A 21,821-nucleotide genomic window follows, 5' to 3' on the forward strand; every position below is an offset into this window, starting at 1 on the left:
TTTAGTTATTCCTTTTTGCCCTCAGCGCAGAGAAAACACTTAGGATAATTATTTGAGCTGCTAATGAAGCAGCTCCAATGCCCAAAATTGAGGCCGCTAGATGTCAGTGCTGCCCTACGCTGCGTTGGGAAATCCTAAATGCAGCAACCCTAAATCCACCCCTGGGAATTTGCTGGGGAAGCGGGAGCGAAGGGGCCCTGCAGCTCAAACCCCATCCCACAGCGAAAATAACATTTCCAATAGTTTTTATTTAAAATAATCAGGTGGGTGGAAATGTCTACCAGAAAAGCAGCTGGGCTTTAAATCAGAGTCCTGGCCAGTGTCCTGCCAAGTCACCTTCAGTGAAACATCCTGGCTGTGGAGGTTGGTGAGGGGAGTCGGGGAAATGGTTGTTCCTGTGAAAAAAGGGGAGATTTGGGCTGATTTGGAGCCAGGGAGTGAATGAAGAAGTGAAATGTGCCACTCTGAATCTGTGGTCGCTGCCTCCTTCCCCTCCCACCATGGCCACAGCCACGAGAGGGCCCTCCTGCCTTAAAAGTGGTGGAGATTTAGGGTTTGGTGCCTCAAAGCCCTGAATACCCCATTGAAAAAGGGTTTTCCTTCCCCTTGGAGCTGTATTTGAATGCAGCAGCTCATCCCTGGAGATGATTTATCATCTAATGGTTTATTAGGGTTGGCTGCTGTGAGAGTGATGCTGGGCGAATGCTAACTCTCCTGGATCCCCTAAATGTGGGAAAAGAAGATTTTTAGGAGTCAGGAAAGGGCAGGGACATCCAGGATGGGCCTTGGTTCATCAGCTGATGCTGCTGCCTCTGAGATTTGATGCCCTTGGTATTGGGCACATCAAGAGCCATGGCTGTGATTTGATACAATTTGGACGAATTCAATTTCTAATTTCTAATCCATCTTTAGATTTTTTTCCCCATATAATTTTCTCTGTTTTCCGTATTTATTCTCTATTTTTATTTGCATTTTGATTTGCAATGCCATCATCCATTGCCTTCATTCCATTTCATACTTGGATTTCCAGAGCAAGGATGTGGCACTAGAGGTCAGCCTTGCCTCAGGGAGGGTTTGGAGCTCCAGTTGTGTCCAGGTAAGGGAACAGGTTTATGGCTTTCCAAAATCAAGGGTTAAATCCTGTTTCCAGCATTGCAGCCTCCTCCCTGGGGAGCTGCTTCTCTATTTTCTGTCTGGGTCTTGGGGCTTCCAAGGTGTCCTGAGAGCAGCACATCAGTGAGAAGATCAGTGAGAAAATCCTTTTGGGGATTGGAGCTGCTTCATTGGCAGCTCAAATAATTGTCCCAGGTGTTTGCTCTGTCCTGGGGGTAAAAAGGAATAATTAAAACTCAGCCTGGAGCTGCAAATTTGGATGTGAACAAAAGCAAGGAGGTGACAGCAAAGCAACCCAGTCTGGTCCTTCCTGAGACCCCAAAGTTGTGTCTGCTCTGGGGTCAAAACCCTCTAAAACCCTCCAAGCCTGCTGTAGGGGTGCTTTTCCTATGGAGCAGCCCATAAATTCTGTAAAGAAATATGGCATGTTAGAATGAAAATACTCTTTTATAATAATAATAATAATAATAATAATAATAATAATAATAATAATAATAATAATAATAATAATAATAATAATAATAATAATAATAATAATAAATAATATAATATCCCCTCCTCTCTATTCCAGTCTCACATGGTTCGTGGGTTGATGAAAGTGGCTGAACTTTGTAATGGTTTTGCTGAGTGAGAGCTGCCTTGTGGAATCTCTGTCCCCCCAGGTTTATTCCAGGTGTGGATCGTTTTTGTGACCCCTCAGCCTTACCCAGCCCTGCAGCCTCACCTGGACAGCTCAGTGCCTTTGTGCACCTCTGGTGTCCCTGTCCCTGACAGCAGCATCCCAGAGAGGGAATCCAAAATGTCCAAAAAGGAGACAGAGGAGTCCTTTTTAACTTTATTCAAATAAAGGGAGAGGCCATGGGGCATTCCCTGGGGTTTCTCAAATTTTTGGAGGACACAGCCTCCTCCATCCCATCCTGGGAACAGGATGGAGCTGCCCAGGTGGGAACAGCATCCCAGAGAGGGAATCCATGGATGGATGGAGCTGCCCAGGTGGGAACAGCATCCCAGAGAGGGGAGTCCCTTCAGGATGGAGCTGCCCAGCTGGGAACAGCATTCCAGATGGAGAATCCATGGATGGATGGAGCTGCCCAGGTGGGAACAGTGCAGTGCTGAGTCCTGGGCCACCAATCTCTGCAGGTGAGCAGGAACTCCTGATGCTGGGTTTGGGATGGGTGGCACTGGCATCTGCCTCTTCTGAATTCCCATGTGCTGTTTGAAAACACTGTGGAAAAACCTGTGCCTCTCTGCCTCAAACAGGAGAAAGCCTTAAATGCTAAGAGGAGTGGGGAGAACGGGGGTTTTAGATGCTTTCAGAGGGAATAGACTATCAGCAATCCCAGGACCTGCAGTACCAGCTGGAAATTGCCTAAAATCAGGAATGACATTGGTTTTATTCCAACATATCCAATGTACCATGATGTCCCCATTGGGAACCCTCCCAGACTGCAGCGGTGACATTTTGTGTCAGGACATTGTGAGAGGGCAGAGGGGTGAACAAGGCTCAGGGATCCCTCTCCTGTGTCTCCTGTGCTCAGGGGGAGCTGGAGGCTGATTTGGTTTGTGCTGTGGGACACAGAGATGGTGCTGGAAGAGCACAGATCCTCTTCTCCCAGCATCCCAGGAGGAGCACCCTGCCCACCTCCTGTCCTATCAGCCACGCAGAATAAACCTAATTAAACCCAGCATCTCCCTGCTCCATGGGTGGGGCAGGTTTTAGGTTACTGAGTCCTCCACATGCTCAGGTTTCTCCGTATCTCACCCTCAATGACCCTACCCTAGACCCAGCTAGTTTTTTTCTCCAAGAAAATTTTATTAAGTTTTATTTCCTGGAAAGCTGACTAACAATGCACTCTGATTCATCCTCAGGCCCTGGAGAGGATCTTCCTTCCTGCCCAGGTGATGGGGAGTTGGGAGAGCACAGCCTGAACTTTTGGGTGAGAAGCCTCTGATATACCAAGATTTCAGCCAAAATCGACAGCTTGAGTGGCAGTTTGCCCTGCCTGAACCACCTTTCTGCTCTATCTTTGGCCTAAAATTCTCAGATGCTGTATTTAAAGCAATTTCTTTGGTGAACTGGAACATCCGAGAGACGTGTGAGGTTTAAGGTGGTTATTTTTTGCTCTTTTTGTGTTTTAAAATGAATAAATTTACATCAGGGTGATGGATTAATGAAACAAAATAACTTGGTGCTTCCTGGAGATGGTTGGGATGAAGGAAGAGGAAGGTGGGAGGAAGAAAATCCACACTGCAGACTAACTCACACTGATTGTTCAAGATCAGAGTGAGCAATGGCTTAAGCCTGAGTGAGATAGGCTTTACCTTAAAGTGGTTTCTAGACAAAAATCAAAGTAGAAGCAGAAATCCACCTTACATCCCTTGATAGATTTTGTTATCTGCAGCTCCTCCAATGTTCCAAAGGCATCTTCCACCTCCATTCCCTGCTTTCTCTGTGCTCTCCTTCAAGGCACACACATTCATCCCATTTCCATCCAGCCCAGCTGGACTGCAGGGGTGAGGAGCAGCCAGCCTGGAAAGGCAGGGAGTGACCCCAAGGTGTCACCTGGACCAGCTCCTGCCTTCAGGGGTGGGCTTCAGGCTTGTCCCTGGAGAGAAAAATCACAAATCACATCGTGTCCTTGAGCAAGAGGAAAACTGAAATAAAAATGTGCCTCCTTCTTTTATGGAGTGCTCTGGAACATTCCTGTTTGGAAAGGTTGAGCAGTGTGTGCTCCTGTGCTCCACAGCTTCTCTGCTCACCTGGGCAGGGAATGATGGTTTGGGTTTGGGGTAGGTTAGGGTTAGGGTTAGGGTTAGGCGTTAGGCTTAGGCTTAGGTTTAGGTTTAGGCTTAGGGTTAGGCAAGTGCTGCTGCAGGGAAGTGATGGTTTGGGTTAGAGTCAGGGTTTGGGTTAGGAGTAGGGTTAGGGGTAGGGTTAGGGTTTGGGTCTGGGTTAGGGTTTGGGTCTGGGTTTGGGATTGGGTCTGGGTTAGGGTTTGGGTTTGGTTTAGGGTTAGGGTTTGGGTTTGGGTTTTGTTTAGTGTTTGAGTTTGGGTTTGGGTTTGATTCTGGGTTAGGGTTTGGATTTGGTTTAGGGTTAGGTTAGGGTTAGGGCTAGGGTTAGGTTTAGGATTTGGGTCTGGGTTTGAGTTTGGTTTCTGTTTTTGTTTTGCGTCTGGGTTAAGGTTAGGGTTTGGTTTTGGGTTTGGGTTAGGGAAGTGCTGCTGCAGGGAAGTGATGGTTTGGTTTGCAAAGCCTTGGGGCCGGTGATTCCCAGCTGCTCAGAGTGAGGGCTGGGGGGCTGGGATGGAGTTCCAGCTGATCCAGCCCTGTGTTCCAGCCCATGGCACACCCCCAGCATCACAGGACACAGCCAGCTCTGTGCCTGGAGCTTCCAGCAGGTCTCAGCCCAGGCACAGCCAAACCACTCACATTTTCTGCCTGCCTTTCCCCATCAGGAGGCGATCAGATATTCTCCAGGCTGGAGATAAAGCTCCTGCCAGCTTGGTTTGACTCATCCTCCTGATGAGAGCTCCCAGATGGTGGGGCTGGAGCTCAGAGGCAGCTCTGATCACCTCTAGTCTGGTGGCAGCTCTGGGAGCCTGTGCCATTGTGGATGCTGCTGTGGTCTTCGGAGAAACCATCCTGCTGAGCAGAGCAAGGCTGTGGGAAGGAGAAATTCCCTCCTGGCACCTCAAGATGCTCAAGACTCTGCCCCTCTTCCCTTGCTCCTCCCCTCCCTGGGCTGCCCATTACCAACACCCCTGGGCACATTTGCACTTTGGCCAGCAGACAAAATCCCTGATTGCCTCAGCCCAGCGCAGTCAGATGGCTTTTTTGTGTCACAAGTTCAGCTGCAAGGCACACGACTGAGCAAACCACAGCACGAGGATGCACTGACAGCAAAACGAGCTGGGCTGTGGGCTGTGGGCTGTGGGCTCTGGGCCCTGTGGCTTAGGCAATAACTTTGGATTCTGTTTCATACATGCACACATTCTTCAGCTGTGCTTGCATTTCAAAGGGTTTCAGCCTTTGCTGAAATCACATCAAAGCCAGTTTGTCCAGGAGAGGCTTTAATTTCATCACTAAACCAAACTGTGGTGCTTATGGTGCTGATAAATCTGTCTGTCAGCTACAGGTTGTTGCTGAGGACTCTCCTCTGCTCTCCAAAAATCCCATCCACAGCGAAATTTTCCCACCTCCCAGGAGCATTAACTGCCCCAGCACACACTGTTCTGCTGACCCCTGCACTTGGTGGGTGTGGGCAATCCCATATACCCCACACAGGCCGTCCTGCAGTCTCAGAGGAGGGGGTATTGCAGATGTTAACACTTATGGAGTGCGCCTGGGTGCTCAGGGATGAAGGGAGGCTGAGCTCAGAAGTGAAATCGCCTTTGCCCCCCAGCTGGATGAGGGTGGGGTGGGTGGAGAGGGGTGCCCTGGAAGGGATCCCTGGGTGTGAATGCAGGAATTGTTGGGGCAATGTGACAATTGGGGGGGCAGGCCTGGAGGTGCACAGAGGGACACAGCCCAGATCTCAGTGCTAGACACCTCTGGGCTGTGGAAAACTTTTATCTTCCTAATAAATCTGGGAACGAAGCCCTCAGCTGTCAAATAGCAGGTTCCCTACTCCACTGAACTGTCCCAAATACCAGCACAGAGCAGAGGATGGAGGGCTGGAATAGCTGACCTTTAAAGGTCCTTTCCAACCCAAACTGTTCCATGACTCAATGATTCTATGACCTTTTATCTTCCCTGCACAGCCCTGCTGTAGCCAGAGGCCCCATCCCTGTGGGGTCACAGAGCTCCATCCCTTCACTTAGAGCAGGGTCCAGAAAAACTGGAGAGTGGCAGGAGGGAGCTTGGCAGGTGGGAGCATCCCTGGGGGCTGCAGAGTTTCCCTCTTTGCTGCTGGAATAAAAGTGAAGAGGGTCTCCTCCCACTCCATCCCATCCAACATCCCAATCTTATCCTGTCCCACCCTCCATCCCACCTCATTCCATTCCATCCCATCCTGTCCTGTCCCACCCGTTATCCCATCCCATCTCACCTCACTCTGTCCCATTCCACCCCACCATTTATTCCATCCTGTCCCAACCCCAGCATCCCATTCCACCCCACACAATCCTGTTCCAACCCCAGCATCCCATTCCACCCCACACGATTCTGTTCCAACCCCAGCATCCCATTCCACCCCACGCAATCCTGTTCCAACCCCAGCATCCCATTCCACCCCACACGATCCTGTTCCAACCCCAGCATCCCATTCCATCTCACACAATCCTATCGCACTCCTAAATGCCGTCCATCTCACCGCATCTCATCCCACCCTCTATACCACCCTATCTCAAACCCTCATCCCACTCCATCCCACGCATCCCACCCCATCTCAAACCCACATCTCACTCCATCCCACCCCATCCCACCCCACCGTTCCATGCCCTCCCCGTCCTCCCTCCGGTGCCGCGCCCCCGCCCCGCTCCGCCCCGGGGAGGCGGCGGCAGCCCCGGGCGGAGCGCGGTTCTCTCCCGGCTCCGCTCGGCTCCTCCGCCGGCCCCGCTCGGCCCCGGCCCCCGCCCCGGAGTGGCTGCGGCGGGGCCAAGCCGCGCCCCGCTCCGCCGCTATAAGAGCGCGGTGCGCCCCGCAAAGCAGGTACCGGCGGGGCCGCTCCGCTCCTCCAGCCTCCGCGGGTCCAGGAGGAGGGAGGAGGAGGAGGAGGGAGGAAGGGGGGGGCCGGGTGCTGCTTTCTCCCCCCCGCGCCTCCCCCGAACCCCGATGCGGCCGGCCTGAGCAGCCGGGACGATGCTGGCGCTGCTGCCGCTGCTGCTGCTGAGCGCGGGGGCTGCCCCGGAGCCCGACTCGGCGCTGGTCACCCCGCTGCGCCTGGACCCCGACATCAACGGGCCCGCTTACTTCAGGGGGGGCCCTGCCGAGCCCCCGCGCGGGGGGCAGGCGGTGGTGATCCAGCTCTCGGCTTTCGGGGAGGATTTCTACCTCCACCTCTCCCCCGACGCCCGCTTCATTGCGCCCGCCTTCGCCGCGCACTACCTGGGGGCGGCCGCCCGCCCGCTGCCCGCTCTCCGCCACTGCTTCTACTCGGGGGATGTCAACGCCGACCGCGAGTCCTTCGCCGCCCTCAGCCTGTGCGGGGGGCTCCGGGGGGCTTTCGGCTACCGGGGAGCCGAGTACCTGATCAGCCCGGTGCCCGGGGGCGCGCCCGGGGGGCTGCACCGCCTGCAGCGCCGCAGCCCCGGCCGCCCCGTCGGGGCCGGAGCATCCCGGTGCGCCGTGGGCTCCGGGCTCACCCCCGGCGTGCTGCAGGCGCTCGACAAGTACCGGGGGCGTGCGGGGGGGAAAGGCGGCCGCGCCAAGCGCTTCGCCTCGGTCCCGCGCTACGTGGAGACCTTGGTGGTGGCCGACGAGTCGATGGTGAAGTTCCACGGGGATGACCTGCAGCACTACCTGCTCACGCTGATGGCCACGGCCGCCCGCCTCTACAAGCACCCCAGCATCCGTAACCCCATCCAGATCTCCGTGGTCAAGTTCCTGCTCATCGGGCAGGATGACAAGGGGCCCAAAGTCACCAGCAACGCCGCCCTCACCCTCCGCAACTTCTGCGCCTGGCAGAAGAAGTGGAACAAGGTCAGCGACAAGCACCCCGAGTACTGGGACACCGCCATCCTCTTCACCAAGCAGGTGGGTGCAGGGGGGGCCCGAGGAGCTGGTCCCCCTGGCACGGAGCCCTGCACTGGGCTGAGGTGTTCTGCACCTGTGTGCGTGATGGGGGAGGTTGTGCCTGAGCCTGTCCCTCTGTCCCAGGGAACTCCACTCTCAGACGCTGGAGGGGGGGACCAGAGGCATGGAGCAAGCAGACTTGGGCCAGCCCTTGCTGTCCCCTGGGCAGGTTTTGGCTAGCAGCCTGGAAAAATCCCTGCCATGGGGTGAGTGAGCCCGGGAGGTGTCCACAGGCAGGGTGCCCCACGGGCACAAACCTGCTGCTCTATCTCCTGCCTCCATGCAGGAGCTTGGCAGCGAGTGCCCTGCGGCTCTGAGTGCGCCCTGAAATGAGAGGTCTGAGCCCAGAAGAGGAGGAGCATGGTCCTGTTCCCCCTCCCCAGCTGGGAAGAGCTCACAGTGCCACCTGCCAAGAAAAAACCTCTCCCTGCTTCCTCTGACTCATGCCTGAGGTTCTCCTGAGAACCTGGACCTCTCCTCAGCACTGGCTGCGCTGCATGGACCTGGTTCAGGGCTGGAAGTGAAGCAGCAGAGCTCAGCCAGCACTACAGCCCTCGAGTGGGGGAGAGCAGAGAGCCACTGCCCCCACTGCTGAGGGCTGGCTGCATCCCTGTGGTGGGAGAGAGGCTTGGAGCTGCCTTTGGCGTGGCTCCGTGGTGATGTGGCGTGTGGGACAAGCTCTGCATCCTCCCACCCCCACAAACTGGATGACACCGAAGCTCCCACAGCCTCTCCCCATTGTTCCTCCCTCCCTGTAGTCCTGTCTCAGTGTGGACATCAGTCCAGTGCCTGCATCCCAAAATCCCTGATGGCATGGGAGGAGGATGAGCCCAGCTTGGAGGAGTCAGTCACGTCTTATCTTGGCTGCAGCAGGCTTTGGCAGAAAAGGCTCCTTGCATTTTCTCCTTCCACTATCCCTGCCCAGATGTTTTTGGATTAGGGACAGGTGAGGAACTCCCCTCAGCAGCAGGGAGACCATTCCCAAAATATTTTTCCAGGTCAAGCACTTGTGGTGGGTGGGAAGGATATAGCATCTGGCTCAGTTCAGCTGTCCCTAGCCTGGGCTCAGTAAGGGCTGGAGCAGGACTGAGCTGTGCAGGACGTGTAGAATCTTGTCCTGTGTGTTTTCTTGTCCTCCCCACCCCGGGCCAGCTGTAAATCCTCTGGGAGCACAGACAGGGTGGAAGGCCAGGCTGCTGGAGCAGCTCACAGAGGAGGACACTGCTGACACCTCTGCAGGGACGAGGCAGCTCCACCTCTGGTGGAAGCCCCGTGAGGTCACTGGAGCTGCACGTGGGACAGGGTCGGTCCCAGCCATTCAAAAGATGTGGATCACGTCTGGGCTGCATTTTTTACACATTGCTAAACCATCCATTCCTGAAATCCCAAAGCAAGCTCAATGCAAAGGCACACGGTCAGGGAGACATCTGCCTTCCTTGAGTGCATCCATCTGTGGTCCCCTGACATCCCGAAGCTTATCTTCCTGCCAAAAAGCTGTTACATAAGCCCCCGACTTAAATTTCACCTCCAGGCTGGTTGATAGGCAGTTTTCACTGTGCTGATGAGCTGCTGACGAATGGGGCTCTCTTTTACTGCTTGGATTTGCTCCCTTCCAACACTGAATGATGGATTTGCCTTTGGGAAGCTCAGTCCTGATCAGCTGGTGGGTGCAGATTCCCTTCCTACCTGAGCCACTGCTTGTTGGAGGGTCCTGCAGAGCATCCAGCCTTCAGCTGCCCTCCTGGAAATATCCCTGCACACCATGGCGAGGGGCTTGTCCATCCTTCCCACCCCTCCTGGACCTCACACTGGCTGCACATCTTTGCTTTGCTGTAAAACCAAAGGGAAGTTGCATGAAGGAAGATCTGGCTGCAGCCTAGCACGTGGGGGAATTTGGAAACTGCAGCTTCAGCCTCAGCTTTTTGGAGCTGCTTTGGATGCACACAGGAAGCCTCTGTGGCAGGGACAGTGCTTATGACTCTGAGTAGGTGAATAAATGCACAAGGATCCCCCTGACTGACCTGCAGAACGTCTTGAGAAGCTCACAAGGGATGATGAGAAGCCTTGGGAGGTGCCATGCAGGAAGGTCAGGCTGGCAGAGAGTGCTGATGCACTGAGCAGGTTGCCTGCAGCCCTTGGGGGACCAAGCATCCTCCCTGTACCTGTGCCAGCAGGGGGGACACCAGTGACAGAGAGCAAAGGCAGAGCTGGCTCCTTGCACGGTGCTTTCCCACCCTAAACCTCTTCCATTTCTCTGTGCTCCCCTCCTGAGCAGCCTCAACGCTGGCCAGGCTGAAGGAGGTGTTCAGGTGGGGGATCAGGACCTGTCATTAAAGCTCAGAGATGCTGCCTGGCACGGCCAGGCTGTCCTGAGGAGGCCGTGGTGAGGAGAGGGAAAGGGAAAAGCCCCCAGAGAGCTGCTGGTGGTGAATCCCAGCAAGGCTCAGAGTGAGAAGTGGGTCAGTGTGTCAGTGCAGGTGTTGGGCTGGGAGCCAAAGCTCGCTGTGCTGGCGAGGAAAGAACTCCTCAAAGAGCACTGAGAGCTCTTCAAAGAGCACTGAGCAGGGAGCTGTGAGCTGTGAGGCTGGGACATTCCTCCCCATGCCCCATCCTCGCCCCCAAACCCCCAGTGCTGGCCAGAGCATTTTGCATTTTCTCCTTCCACTATCCCTGCCCAGATGTTTTTGGATTAGGGACAGGTGAGGAACTCCCCTCAGCAGCAGGGACACCATTCAAAATCAGAGCTGGCAGAGGCTCCTGGGCAAGCTGCACCCCTGGGTTGGCTCAGGGTGGTGATGCCACTGGGTCTCGGTGCTGTTTTGGGACTGGGCCTCTGCCCCTGGGCTTGCCAGCACCATTAACCAACCTGTGCCCATATCAGTGGTGGCACTGCCAGTGCAACCTGGGGCTGCCACCTCTTCTCCTGGGATCAAGGATGCAGCAGGGCCCCAGCTGGGCAGGAAAATTGCAGAGCAAAGCGCTGAACTCAGCTGTGTGCTGGGGTTTTCCACCACCAGAGCAGACCCAGACGTTTCTTCACGTCACCTCTCTGGAGGTGCCGGTCCTGCCTGTGCCTCCACACTCATGGCCCCAGGTCTCCTGTTAAAGCCATCTCAGCCCTGGCTGGGGCTCTCTGAAGTCATCAGGGCTGTGATTTACCCACGGCTGAACCTGCCTGTGCGGGAATGCCTGCAGCTTGGAAACCTTGCTGGAAATATTGGCAGAGCAGCTCCTGCAGGATTCTGAGCAACCCAGGCGCTTTGGCTGGGCGAGTGCTGAGCATGAATCACACTTATTTATAGCATGGGAGCGCCCAGAGAGTCCCTTACTTTTCTTTTCATGTGGAAAGCAGCTCCGTGCCCGCTGCATGGCCTCCCTGGCAGCTCTGGGGCAGCACCAAGGGAGGGGAGGATGCTCCAGCCCTCCCAAACCCAAACCACACCCAGCAGGGGAAGGGAGCACCTGGGACAAGGTTACTGCCAGGCTGCAGCACTGGCGTCTCTTAAATGGACTTTTTTAGCAAGAGCACCTGGGGAAGGGCAGATCTGCCCATGATGAGATCCTTCCCAGCCTCTCTCCTGGCAACATCTATGTAGGATGTGGCTGTCTTCAATCTGGGGGTGGAAGCCTGGGCTGGTTCCTCCAACACCCCAATCCTATCCTGTCCCACTCCCCCATCCCACCTCATTCCACTCCCATCCCATCCTGTCCCATCCCACCCCTTATCCCATCCTATCTCACCTCACCCCATCCCATCCCATCCCATCCCATCCCATCCCATCCCATCCCATCCCATCCCATCCCATCCCATCCCATCCCATCCCATCCCATCCCATCCCACCCCACCCCACCCTTTATTCCATCCTGTCCCATCCTCAGCATCCCATTCAATCCCACACAATCCTGTTCCAACCCCAGCATCCCATTCCTGGGCTGGTTCCTCCTTTGATCAGCTGGGCTTGGTTGCTCCTAGAAGGATGGCTGCAGAGTGTCTTAGAGAGGCAGAAGCACTTTCTTTAGCCTTGGAAACCTCTGGACCTGGTCCAGGGCTTTCTTTTTCCTCGGAAGAAGCTGAGAAATGAGATTGAGAAGTGGCTCAGCCCTGAGTCCAAGGCCAGATGTATTCCCATCCACCCACCTGTGTCACCATCCACCCACCTTGAGCTCACTCTTAAGATGAAGAGAACCAGACTGGCTCGTCTGTGACAAAACCAGCTCCACCCTGGCCAGAGGAGCTGTTTGGGTAGGAAAGCTGTTGCTGAAGGCAGGGCAGGATCTACACACATCCCTGGTGCTGGGGTTAAGTGCAAACACAGGGCTGCAGCCTGGGCTGGGTCAGGACTGAGGTTTCCTGCCTCCTGTCCCAGTGTGGTTCCCACCCCTTTGGGCTTTCTTCCCATCAGGAGCTCCCCGTGGGGGGCCAGGGATGAGGTGGGAAAGGGGAATGGTGACACCCGTGCTGTCCCCAGGACTAACCCCTTCCCTCTGTGCCTGGCAGGACCTGTGTGGTGCCACCACCTGTGACACGCTGGGGATGGCAGATGTGGGCACCATGTGTGACCCCAAGCGCAGCTGCTCCGTCATCGAGGACGACGGGCTGCCCTCGGCCTTCACCACCGCCCACGAGCTGGGTAAGGCTCCAGCCCTCCTCTTCCTCTCGGCAGCAGTGCCAGGGTTCAGAACTGCCCTGGTTTCGGCCTCTGGGAGATGAGACAACAGGTGGTGTCTGGTGAGGCAGAGTAGAAATTTTCTAGAGTAGAAATCTATTTTGATTTAAGTAGAATGTACATCTTTAAGTATGTAGCTTGCTGTGTGGTCTGACTGCAAAAGCTTAGGCTCAATGAAACTGCTTCAGTGAAAGACAGATAAAAGGGAAAGAGACAGAGAGTGATAGAGACAGAGACTGCTGTGAAAGCAAGTCAACTTGAGCTAGAAATTCTTTCTGATAAAGAAGAACTAGCAGCAAATGTCATGCAAAATTTGTAAAAATGAATATGTAATGTATTTGAAAAGAGACCTGAAGTTCCCAGAAGTACCATGTTATTTTAAGAAAACGATTCCCACATGCATCCAGCGCTGTGATAAACACACCAGCTTTACAACTTCCACAAAAGTTGTGGAGTTTTGTTGATCTCCACAAAACATTGGTGATAGGGAAACTCTGCCTTTCTCCCTGAGCCAGGTGGGAAAGGGCTGCTGAGGGAGCTGAGGGAGCTTTGCTCCCATGGTTGCTCCCACAGCTGGGTTTCCAGGATTCAGGAGTTCTGAAATAACAGGCAGAGGGCACACCTACCTCTGGGATGGAGGAGACAGCGGGGCAAGTGCTGAAGTCACCCGTCACCTTCTCTTCACAATTTCCCTTGTCCTTCCTTTTCTGTGTGCTTTCCACATGCATGAGGTATCTGGGAGAGAGCTGGAGTGTTTGCTGACTCTTCTGGGCTGTCCACAGCTGCAGTCCTTGTGGGTCTGCCCCACTCCATGTCTCAGTCTCCCCTGAAAGAAGTTGGGGGGGTTCCTGCTCTCCTGCTGTGCTGGGTTATTCACGCTGCCTCCCTCATCCCACCCTCAGGCCACGTGTTCAACATGCCCCACGACAACGTGAAGGCCTGTGAGGAGGTCTTTGGCCGGCTGAAGACCAACCACATGATGTCCCCCACCCTCATCCAGATTGACCGTGCCAACCCCTGGTCAGCCTGCAGCGCTGCCATCATCACTGACTTCCTGGACAGTGGCCACGGTGAGCCCTGCTGTGCCCCTCACCCCCTGCCCATGTCCCTGTCCCCTGGGAACTGGGTCCAGCCCTGCTGGTCCTTACTGGGAAAAGATGGTTGGCTGTAGAGCTCTTCCTCTCCTGGCTCTGTGAACAAATTAGAAGGAAATGGGAGGTTGGCAGCATTTCTGTAGTGTCCAGACCTCCTGGGTGTCCCCAGCAGTGACATCTGCACTCAGGCTGCTGGCACAGCTCAAGGCATCACCAGGAGATGGAATCATCAGTGTCTGAGATACAGCCAAGATTGAGGGCATCCCTGGGCTAGCTTTGGCCCAATCTCTCCCTCATGTCCCTGCAGCAGTGCTTTCCCTCCCCACCCTGCTCCCTACAACCCCCAGGAGCTGACAGACCCTCTCCCACTCCTGCAGGGGACTGCCTGCTGGACCAGCCTGCCAAAGCCATCCCTCTGCCCGAGGACCTGCCGGGCACCAGCTACAGCCTGAACCAGCAGTGCGAGCTGGCCTTCGGGGTGGGCTCCAAGCCCTGCCCCTACATGCAGTACTGTGCCAAGCTGTGGTGCACGGGCAAGGCCCGGGGGCAGATTGTGTGCCAGACCCGGCACTTCCCCTGGGCCGACGGCACCGCCTGCGGCGACGGGCGCTTCTGCCTCAAGGGAGCCTGCGTGGAGAGGCACAACGTCAGCAAGTACAGGGTGAGTGCCAATGCTGGGAATGAAAAACAGGTCACTCAGGGAGTACAGGATGGGTACCTGGGCTGGGAACCCCAAAACCAGGGTCATTCAGTGTGTACAGGGTGAGTGCCTCTGCTGGGAACCCCCAAACACCCCAAAACCAGGTCACTCAGTGAGTGCAGGGTGAGTGCCTGTGCTGGGAACCCAAAAACACCCCAAAACAGGCCACTCAGTGAGTACAGGATGGGTACTGGGTGCTGGGAACCCCAAAATCAGGGTCACTCAGGGTGTACTGGGTTGAGTGCCTGTACTGGGAACCGGAAAAACACCCCACAGGGTCACTCAGTGAGTACAGGATGGGTACCTGTGCTGGGAGCCCCCCAAAACACCCCACAGAGTCACTTTGAGCAGGTGCTGGCAGACATATCCCCCATCTCCTGCTGGTGGAGACCCGGCATGGGGACACTGATGTGGAAAGAGCAGGAGATCCCTTGGGGATCATGCATTTCTCAGGGAGTGAGGCTGCTGCTCTGCTCCACCCAGCCCTGGGCAAGTCTCACAGAATTTGCTGTGTTGGAAGGGACCCACAAGGATCACTGAGTCCAACTACTGGCCCTGCTCAGAACCATTCCCAGGAGTCACACCACACACCTGAGAGGATTGTCCAAATGCTTCTTGAGCTCTGTCAGGCTTGGGGCTGTGACCACTTCCCTGGGAGCCTGTTCGGTGCCCCAGCACCCTCTGGGGGAAGAACCTTTTCCTGATATCCAGCCTAACCCTCCCCTGACATGACTTCAGACCACTCCCTTGGGTCCTCTCACTCACCACAGAGAAGAGATCAGCATGCACCCCTTAGATCCCCTCACCAGGAAGGTCTCCTCACCAAGAAGGTGACCTTATCTCTCTACACCTTCCTGAAGGGAGGTTGTAGACAGGTGGGGTTGGTCTCTTCCACTACTCTGACAGAGCAGCTCTGACAGAACCAGAGGACACAGTCTCAAGCTACGTCAGGGAAGGAATAGGTTGGATATTAGGAAAAAAATTTTCACCAAAAGAATAATAAAGTACTGGAATGCTCTTGCCAGGGAGGTGGTAGAATCACCATCTCTGGATGTGTTTAAAAAAGACTGGACATGGCATTTGGTGTTATGCTCTAGTTGAGGTGTTAGGGCATAGGTCGGACTTGATGATTTTAGAGGTCTCTTCCAACCTCATTATTCTGTGATTCTGTTTGTGGGTAGTTGGAGGTTTTCCTTGAGAAGGAATGGGTCGAGGTATGATGGGTGTGCAGTGGTTGGAGGTTTTCCTTCAGAAGGGATGGCTCCAGATGTGGGGATGATGGGTGTGCAGCAATTGGAGGTTTTCCTTCAGAAGGGATGACTCCAGGTGTGGGGATGATGGGGTGATGGGTATGCAGCGATTGGAGGTTTTCCTTGAGAAGGGATGGCTCACGTGTGGGGATGATGGCTGTGCAGCAATTGGAGGTTTTCCTTGAGAAGGAATGGCTCATGTGTGGGGATGATGGCTGTGCAGCAATTGGAGGTTTTCCTTGAGAAGGAATGGCTCACGTGTGGGGATGATGCTGTGCATTTTTTTTTTTAAAATGGCTCACGTGTGGGGATGATGGCTGTGCAGCAATTGGAGGTTTTCCTTGAGAAGGGATGGCTCCAGGTGTGGGGATGATGGCTGTGCAGCCCCTCAGGCTGTCCCTCCCTGCAGGTGGACGGCGGCTGGGCCAGGTGGGCGCCGTACGGGCCGTGCTCCCGGAGCTGTGGTGGCGGGGTGCAGCTGGCCAGGCGGGAGTGCAGCGACCCCGTGCCGGCCAACGGGGGCTCCTACTGCGAGGGCATCCGCATCAAGTACCGCTCCTGCAACCTGGAGCCCTGCGCTGCTGCAGGTAAGGGCTGGGGCTTGGCTCAGCTGTAACCACCCCAGAAAACCAAAGCTGGAGGTGCAGGCTGGTGCCCAACACCACCCCCCTATTGTTTCCAGTGCCAGGGAAGAGCTTCCGTGAGGAGCAGTGCGAGGCTTTCAATGGCTACAGTCACAGCACGAACCGCCTGACTGCCTCCGTCTCCTGGGTTCCCAAATACTCCGGTGTGTCGCCCCGGGATAAGTGCAAGCTCATCTGCCGGGCCAATGGCACCGGCTACTTCTATGTGCTGGCACCCAAGGTTGGTGAGAGACCCCCAGGGTCAGTGCTTGGACTGTGGGATGGCTCCAGTGCCCCTGGAGATGAATAGATTTCCCTTGTCTGGTGGGTGGATGGTGTTAGATGAGTGTGAGATGAATCAGCTTGGGGCTGGAGCTGGTCCGTGGAGGGTCTTCCTGTGGAAGATGTAATTTTTTCCTCTTGTAAAGGTGCCTCTGGCATATTCCTGTGATCCTGGGATAGAGAATGATAGTTTGGGTACTGGGGAAGCAACGGGCAGGGCAGGGTGGACATCCAGACATGGGACTGAGTGGGATGGTGTTAGCAGTGTCCCCTGTGCAGCTTGTTCCCTGCAATGGAAAGGGCAGGAAATTCTGTGGATGGGAGAAGAGGGATGTAGTCCCATCTATCTCTTCTCAGAGACCCCAAAATCCTGTCTGCAAAGCAGAACGTGAGCAAAGAGCGACATGGTGCCTGCTGGCATCTCCTCAGGACCCATCAGATGGATTGGGTTGGGATGGACACTGCTGGGATGCCTTGGGAGATGTCAGAGGGAAATGCAGCAGCTTGTTTTTCTCACCTGGTTTAGGTTGTGGATGGCACCCCTTGCTCTCCGGACTCCACCTCGATCTGTGTCCAGGGCAAATGCATCAAGGCAGGCTGTGATGGGAAGCTGGGCTCCAAGAAGAAGTTTGACAAATGCAGCGTCTGCGGAGGAGACAACAAGAGCTGCAAGAAGGTCTCAGGCTTGTTCACCAAACCCATGTGAGTGTTTGGTTATCATATGTGCTTCTCTTACTCCAGCTCTGTGTTTTGGTGTGGGGGAAGCAGGGAGGTTGTGGAGATGGTGACGGGATAAATCCATCCAGAGCCAAATCTGCTGGTGCTCGTGCACATCACTGCACAGACACCTGGGCTGGCTCTGAAGGAGCAGCAGGACACATTTAATGTCCTGTTGACTTCTGCTGATGGAGTGCTGTTGAGCCAGAGGGGCTGAAGCATCTTCCTGTAACTGGGTGACGTCAGCCTAGACAAAACTCAATGCAGCGAGGAAATGCAAAATAATCTTCACAGGAAGAAGACAAATGTAGGGGTGGGAGGATCTCAGGGCTGAAGTAATGCACCATGCGCCATGTCACAGATAGGATCTGACTGACATTTCCCAAATGTTCTGTCTTCAGAGACATTTTGGGTAATTGAATAATTACTAATGCTTTTATCTTTACATGGCAGTTTCCCTCCCTGGGAAGCATTTTTCACAATAGAAGATTTCTATCTATATCGTATTTGGAATAACATAGTGCCAAACCATAGAAACCACCACATATTTGCATAGTGTGGTGGTTTCTTTGCATGGTGGTTTCCCTCCCTGGGAAGCATTTTTCACAACAGAAGATTTCTATCTATATCGTATTTGGAATAACATTGATTTGCATAGCTTTTTCTTTTTCTTGCATCTTGAGCAAAAGTTTGGCGCTTTCTCACTTTTTGCTGGTTCTGGACAGTTTTTCTTTTATGTGTCCATATCTTCTGCATCTGGAGCATGGTCTGTGCATTGTGTCCTGTGCCTGATGTCCTGCCCTAAAGTCTCCCCCCTGCCCCAGCCCGCAGAGCAGGCTTAGCCCCGAGCAAGGCAGTCCTATCTGGATAGCTCAATCCCTCTTGGAGACAGAGTGTCCGAATACCCAGGCTGCTCTTAGCTGTGGCTACCTTAAGCAAACTTAGTGGATTTCAGCTCTTTAGTGATTATCAGCTCTCTTATGATTTCAGCTCTTTGCTTGCTTGCTAAGGCACCGGAGGGCTAGGGGGAGAAGCAGAGGAGAGAGAGGAGAAGGAGAGGTCCTGGTGGTTCCAGAGCGATGGGTTTATTGAGGGGTCTGTGAAGGGTTTCAGTGACGGCTCTTCTTCTCCCGAATGGGCTAAAACAGCCCCTTTTTACAGGGTACAGAGGGATCCAAACTTATCCAATAGTAGGGGTTAGGGGAAAGTGACCTGTGGGGTTACAGAGATAAACTGGGGTCTGAGCGGCGGAAGACAGGAGCTTATTTTGCTACCTCATCATGACTCAGCAATTCCTTCTGTTATGTCTCAGCCCTCCACAGGGTCTTAGACAATTCTATGGGGCCTGCTACACTGCCCTGCCCACTCTTCTCTTTCAGGCATGGCTACAACTTCGTGGTGGTCATCCCCGCGGGCGCCTCCAACATCGACATCCGGCAGCGGGGCTACAAAGGCCTCGTCAGCGACGACAACTACCTGGCGCTGAAGAACGCGCAGGGCAAGTACCTGCTCAACGGCCACTTCATCGTCTCGGCCGTCGAGAGGGACCTGATGGTCAAGGGCAGCGTCCTGCGCTACAGCGGCACCGGCACCGCCGTCGAGAGCCTCCAGGCCTTCAAGCCCATCCAGGAGCCCCTGACCCTGGAGGTGCTCTCCGTGGGAAAGATGACGCCTCCCCGCGTGCGCTACTCCTTCTACCTCCCCAAGGAGAGCAAGGAGGACAAGTCCTCCTACAAGAAGGAGGGCAAGACCCCGCCGGACCTCAACAACAGCGTGCTCAGCCTGTCCAACCGCCTGGATGGTGGGAGGCCGAGCTACAAGCGGCCCTCATACAAGTGGGCGGTGGGTGGCTGGGAGGCGTGCTCCGTCACATGTGGCGATGGCTTGCAGAAGCGCTCCGTGGCTTGCCGCGACTCCTACGGCCAGCCGGCCGCTGAGTGCGACGCCGCGCAGCGCCCCGCCGACGTCCGGCTCTGTGGGGAGCCCTGCCCGGCATGGGAAGCCGGGCCTTGGTCTTCCTGCTCCAAGAGCTGTGGTCGGGGTTTCAAGAGACGGGCGTTGAAGTGCGTGGTGCCCAGCGGGCGCCTGCTGCCCCGGGAGAGTTGCAATTTTCGGAGGAAGCCGCAGGAGCTGGATTTCTGCACCTTGAGGCCGTGCTGAGCAGGTCAAGGGATGCCTGCGAGGAAGGGTGTGTGCCAGAGGTTGGGAGTGGGGGAGATGTCCATAGCACATAGCAAAAGGGGGTAAAAATAAGAAAAAAGTGGGAATAAAAAGGGACCTCGGTGTGGGGACAGCCCCATGCACCTGGGAGAGAGGGCTTTTACCAACCAGGTCGCTTGGAGACAGAGCGGGAATGAACATCTACCTCGAAGCCACTGGACGACACGGAAACCACCGGTGGAGGCTGGGAACTGGGGGGACAGATGGAAGCGAGGAGGATCATCCCTGCCTGTGATGGATCGGTGGTTCAGGCAGGGAGATGCCCCTAAATTGCACAGATGAAGCCTCCCCCCACCTTCCCAGGACCAACCCTACCTCCCTTCTCCCTGGACTCCCCCAACACTCATGCTAAACAGGACCAAAAGGATTTACCAATGCAACGACCACCGGTGCGATGAGGCACTGGGACTGATGCCTCCAGGGCTTGCTGGTGGGGACTTTGTTGTCCCAGCAGCATCCCTGGGCCAGGCTGGAAGGTGGTGGCTTTATTTTCATTCTCTCCTCGTGTTTATGACCTGACCAGTGTAAATTTTATGGTGCTTAACTCTGTATTTTTTTTAACCTCCTTCCTCCCCTCCTGATGGATGTAAACCTTGCATAGCAGGGCTGGTGTTATTCCCAGGGGATCTCACCAGCCTGAGGTTTCCTATGGTGCTTTGGGATGGGGCTGTGTGAACATCTGGATGCTCCTTTACACCCTGGTCCACCTGAAGCTTTTCAGGGCTAAAAGGGATCACAGTGGACCTGAGATTTGAGCTGTCATTCCAAAAAAGCAGCAAGCAGCTGTGCTGTAGTTCCACAGGGTCAGACACAGCCCCCCCAGCCACTGAGACTTTGCTCTGGAAATGGTGCTCAATGCTCAATGGAACCAGGATGTCATGCCCAGACTTCCCATAGCCTCCAGCCTTTAACCAGGCTGGGGTATTTTTCCTCTGTGTAAAGCCTCCCTGAGATATCCTGAGCTCTATCAGAGCTGGGGTCACTTCCCTGGCATCCCTTTGGAGCTGAGGGAGAGGGAGATTAATTTGGGTCTTTGGCTTTCTTGAGGAAAAAGGGGCTCAGCGGGGTTCAGGCATGCAGGGAATGAGGGACTGTCAACCCTCTTGCTGCTGCAAAGCATCTATAACCAGATTCCCCTTCTGGTTATTCTGGGCTTGTTCTGTGCCTCTGGGGTTTTTCTGCGCCTCTGATGGTTTTGTAGCATCGTGCCCACTGTGGTCAGAGGCTGTTTTACCTCTCCCAAACCCCATTTATCATTGAGGTCTCTTGCTCAGATAAATCATCAAGGCACCATTGAATTTTTTGCTTTGTCACTGATGCAGGTGCCTCTTAACGAGCTGTGACTGTGAGCAAACCAAAGCTTCTGGGTCAAGCTGTGCAGTTACTGGGATCAGCAGAAAGGTATTGTAGGGGTGAGACACAGATTTTGGGTGGATAGAAGATGCCATCTCAGCAAATAAAGGCTTGGAGCCTGCTGTGCTTGTTGGAGGTCCAACAAGGAAACTCCGTTGCCCCTTGGGTGGCTCCAGAAGGTCCCCAGCTGTGGGCAAGGTGAGAATGACAAGAAATGGGACAGGTGAGAATGACAAGAAATGGGACAGGTGGCACGAGAGTTCCCTTCTTAGATCTTTGCAGCAGCTCACAAACTCCTTGTGACAATATTTGTGGGCTCATCCTCCCTGGGGATCCTCCTAGAGGATCCATCTAATGCCTCTTTCAACACAATCATGTTTTAGGTCTCCACGCTGCTCCACAGAGCCAGGAGCAGATGTTGTGGTTGCTCTGCAGAGCAGGGAATGGGAGTTAATGTTCTTAGGAAATCCCTTCCAGGTCTCCATCCCCATGAACATACCACCCATTTTCTGGGGGTTTTCCTGCATATCTGAGCCCGCTGCGCTTCCCTCTGGGGACAGAGCTCCGAGGAGCTGCCCTTTGGTGTCCTGCCATCCCACAGCTGCTTTCTAAGCCACCGAGAAATTGTCAGCCTGGTTGCTGAGGAGGGGAGGGATTGCTCGTGTGTGGTTCTTCTGCTGAGGGTGCAGCAGGAGGACGGAGATGCCGACGGTTCTGGCTGCTTTGTGTATACCATGTATACTGAACATCGATCTCTGCTGTTTGTGCGTCAGTAGCAAACCTGAAATAAATCTGTATTTAAAGTTACCCCTGGGGGGACACGCTCCTGCAAGGGTTGTTTTGTTGGTGGCTGCGGGGTATTCTTTGTGTTATTGTGAGCCTGACCCCTTTACAGTGTCAGCTCATCACCTAAAGAACAAAACTGATCCTTTTGGGGCTTTCCTAAAAACAGAGGCCAGACAAAATTAAGGGAATAAAAAGCAGTTATGTTTATTGAAGGGCCTTCTGGTACATTTAGGGCAGACAAAACTCACCCAAAAATGGACTCACGGGTTTCACACGTTTAT

The 21,821-nt window shown here is 54.6% G+C and overlaps 1 protein-coding gene across 1 annotated transcript; it reads left to right on the forward strand.

Moving 5' to 3' along the window:
- The first annotated feature begins 6,915 nt into the window (after nt 1-6,915).
- ADAMTS15 (ADAM metallopeptidase with thrombospondin type 1 motif 15) lies at nt 6,916-21,536 on the forward strand. Its single transcript, XM_030965038.1, has 8 exons — nt 6,916-7,809; nt 12,347-12,479; nt 13,418-13,585; nt 13,987-14,270; nt 15,969-16,146; nt 16,242-16,423; nt 16,991-17,166; nt 18,561-21,536. Exons 1-8 carry the CDS (start codon nt 6,916-6,918, stop codon nt 19,339-19,341), a joined length of 2,796 nt encoding a protein of 931 aa, XP_030820898.1. The 3' UTR covers nt 19,342-21,536.
- The last annotated feature ends 285 nt before the right edge of the window (nt 21,537-21,821 follow it).

This window comes from Camarhynchus parvulus, chromosome 24 (genome assembly GCF_901933205.1).
Source record: "Camarhynchus parvulus chromosome 24, STF_HiC, whole genome shotgun sequence".
In the NCBI taxonomy this organism is placed as follows: domain Eukaryota; kingdom Metazoa; phylum Chordata; class Aves; order Passeriformes; family Thraupidae; genus Camarhynchus; species Camarhynchus parvulus.

Coding starts and splice junctions, on each gene's coding strand:
- ADAMTS15 (XM_030965038.1), top strand. CDS start 6,916: ATGCTGGCGCTGCTGCCGCTGCTGCTGCTGAGCGCGGGGGCTGCCCCG. Junction 7,810..12,346: donor CCATCCTCTTCACCAAGCAG/GTGGGTGCAGGG, acceptor TGTGCCTGGCAG/GACCTGTGTGGTGCCACCAC. Junction 16,424..16,990: donor TCTATGTGCTGGCACCCAAG/GTTGGTGAGAGA, acceptor CACCTGGTTTAG/GTTGTGGATGGCACCCCTTG.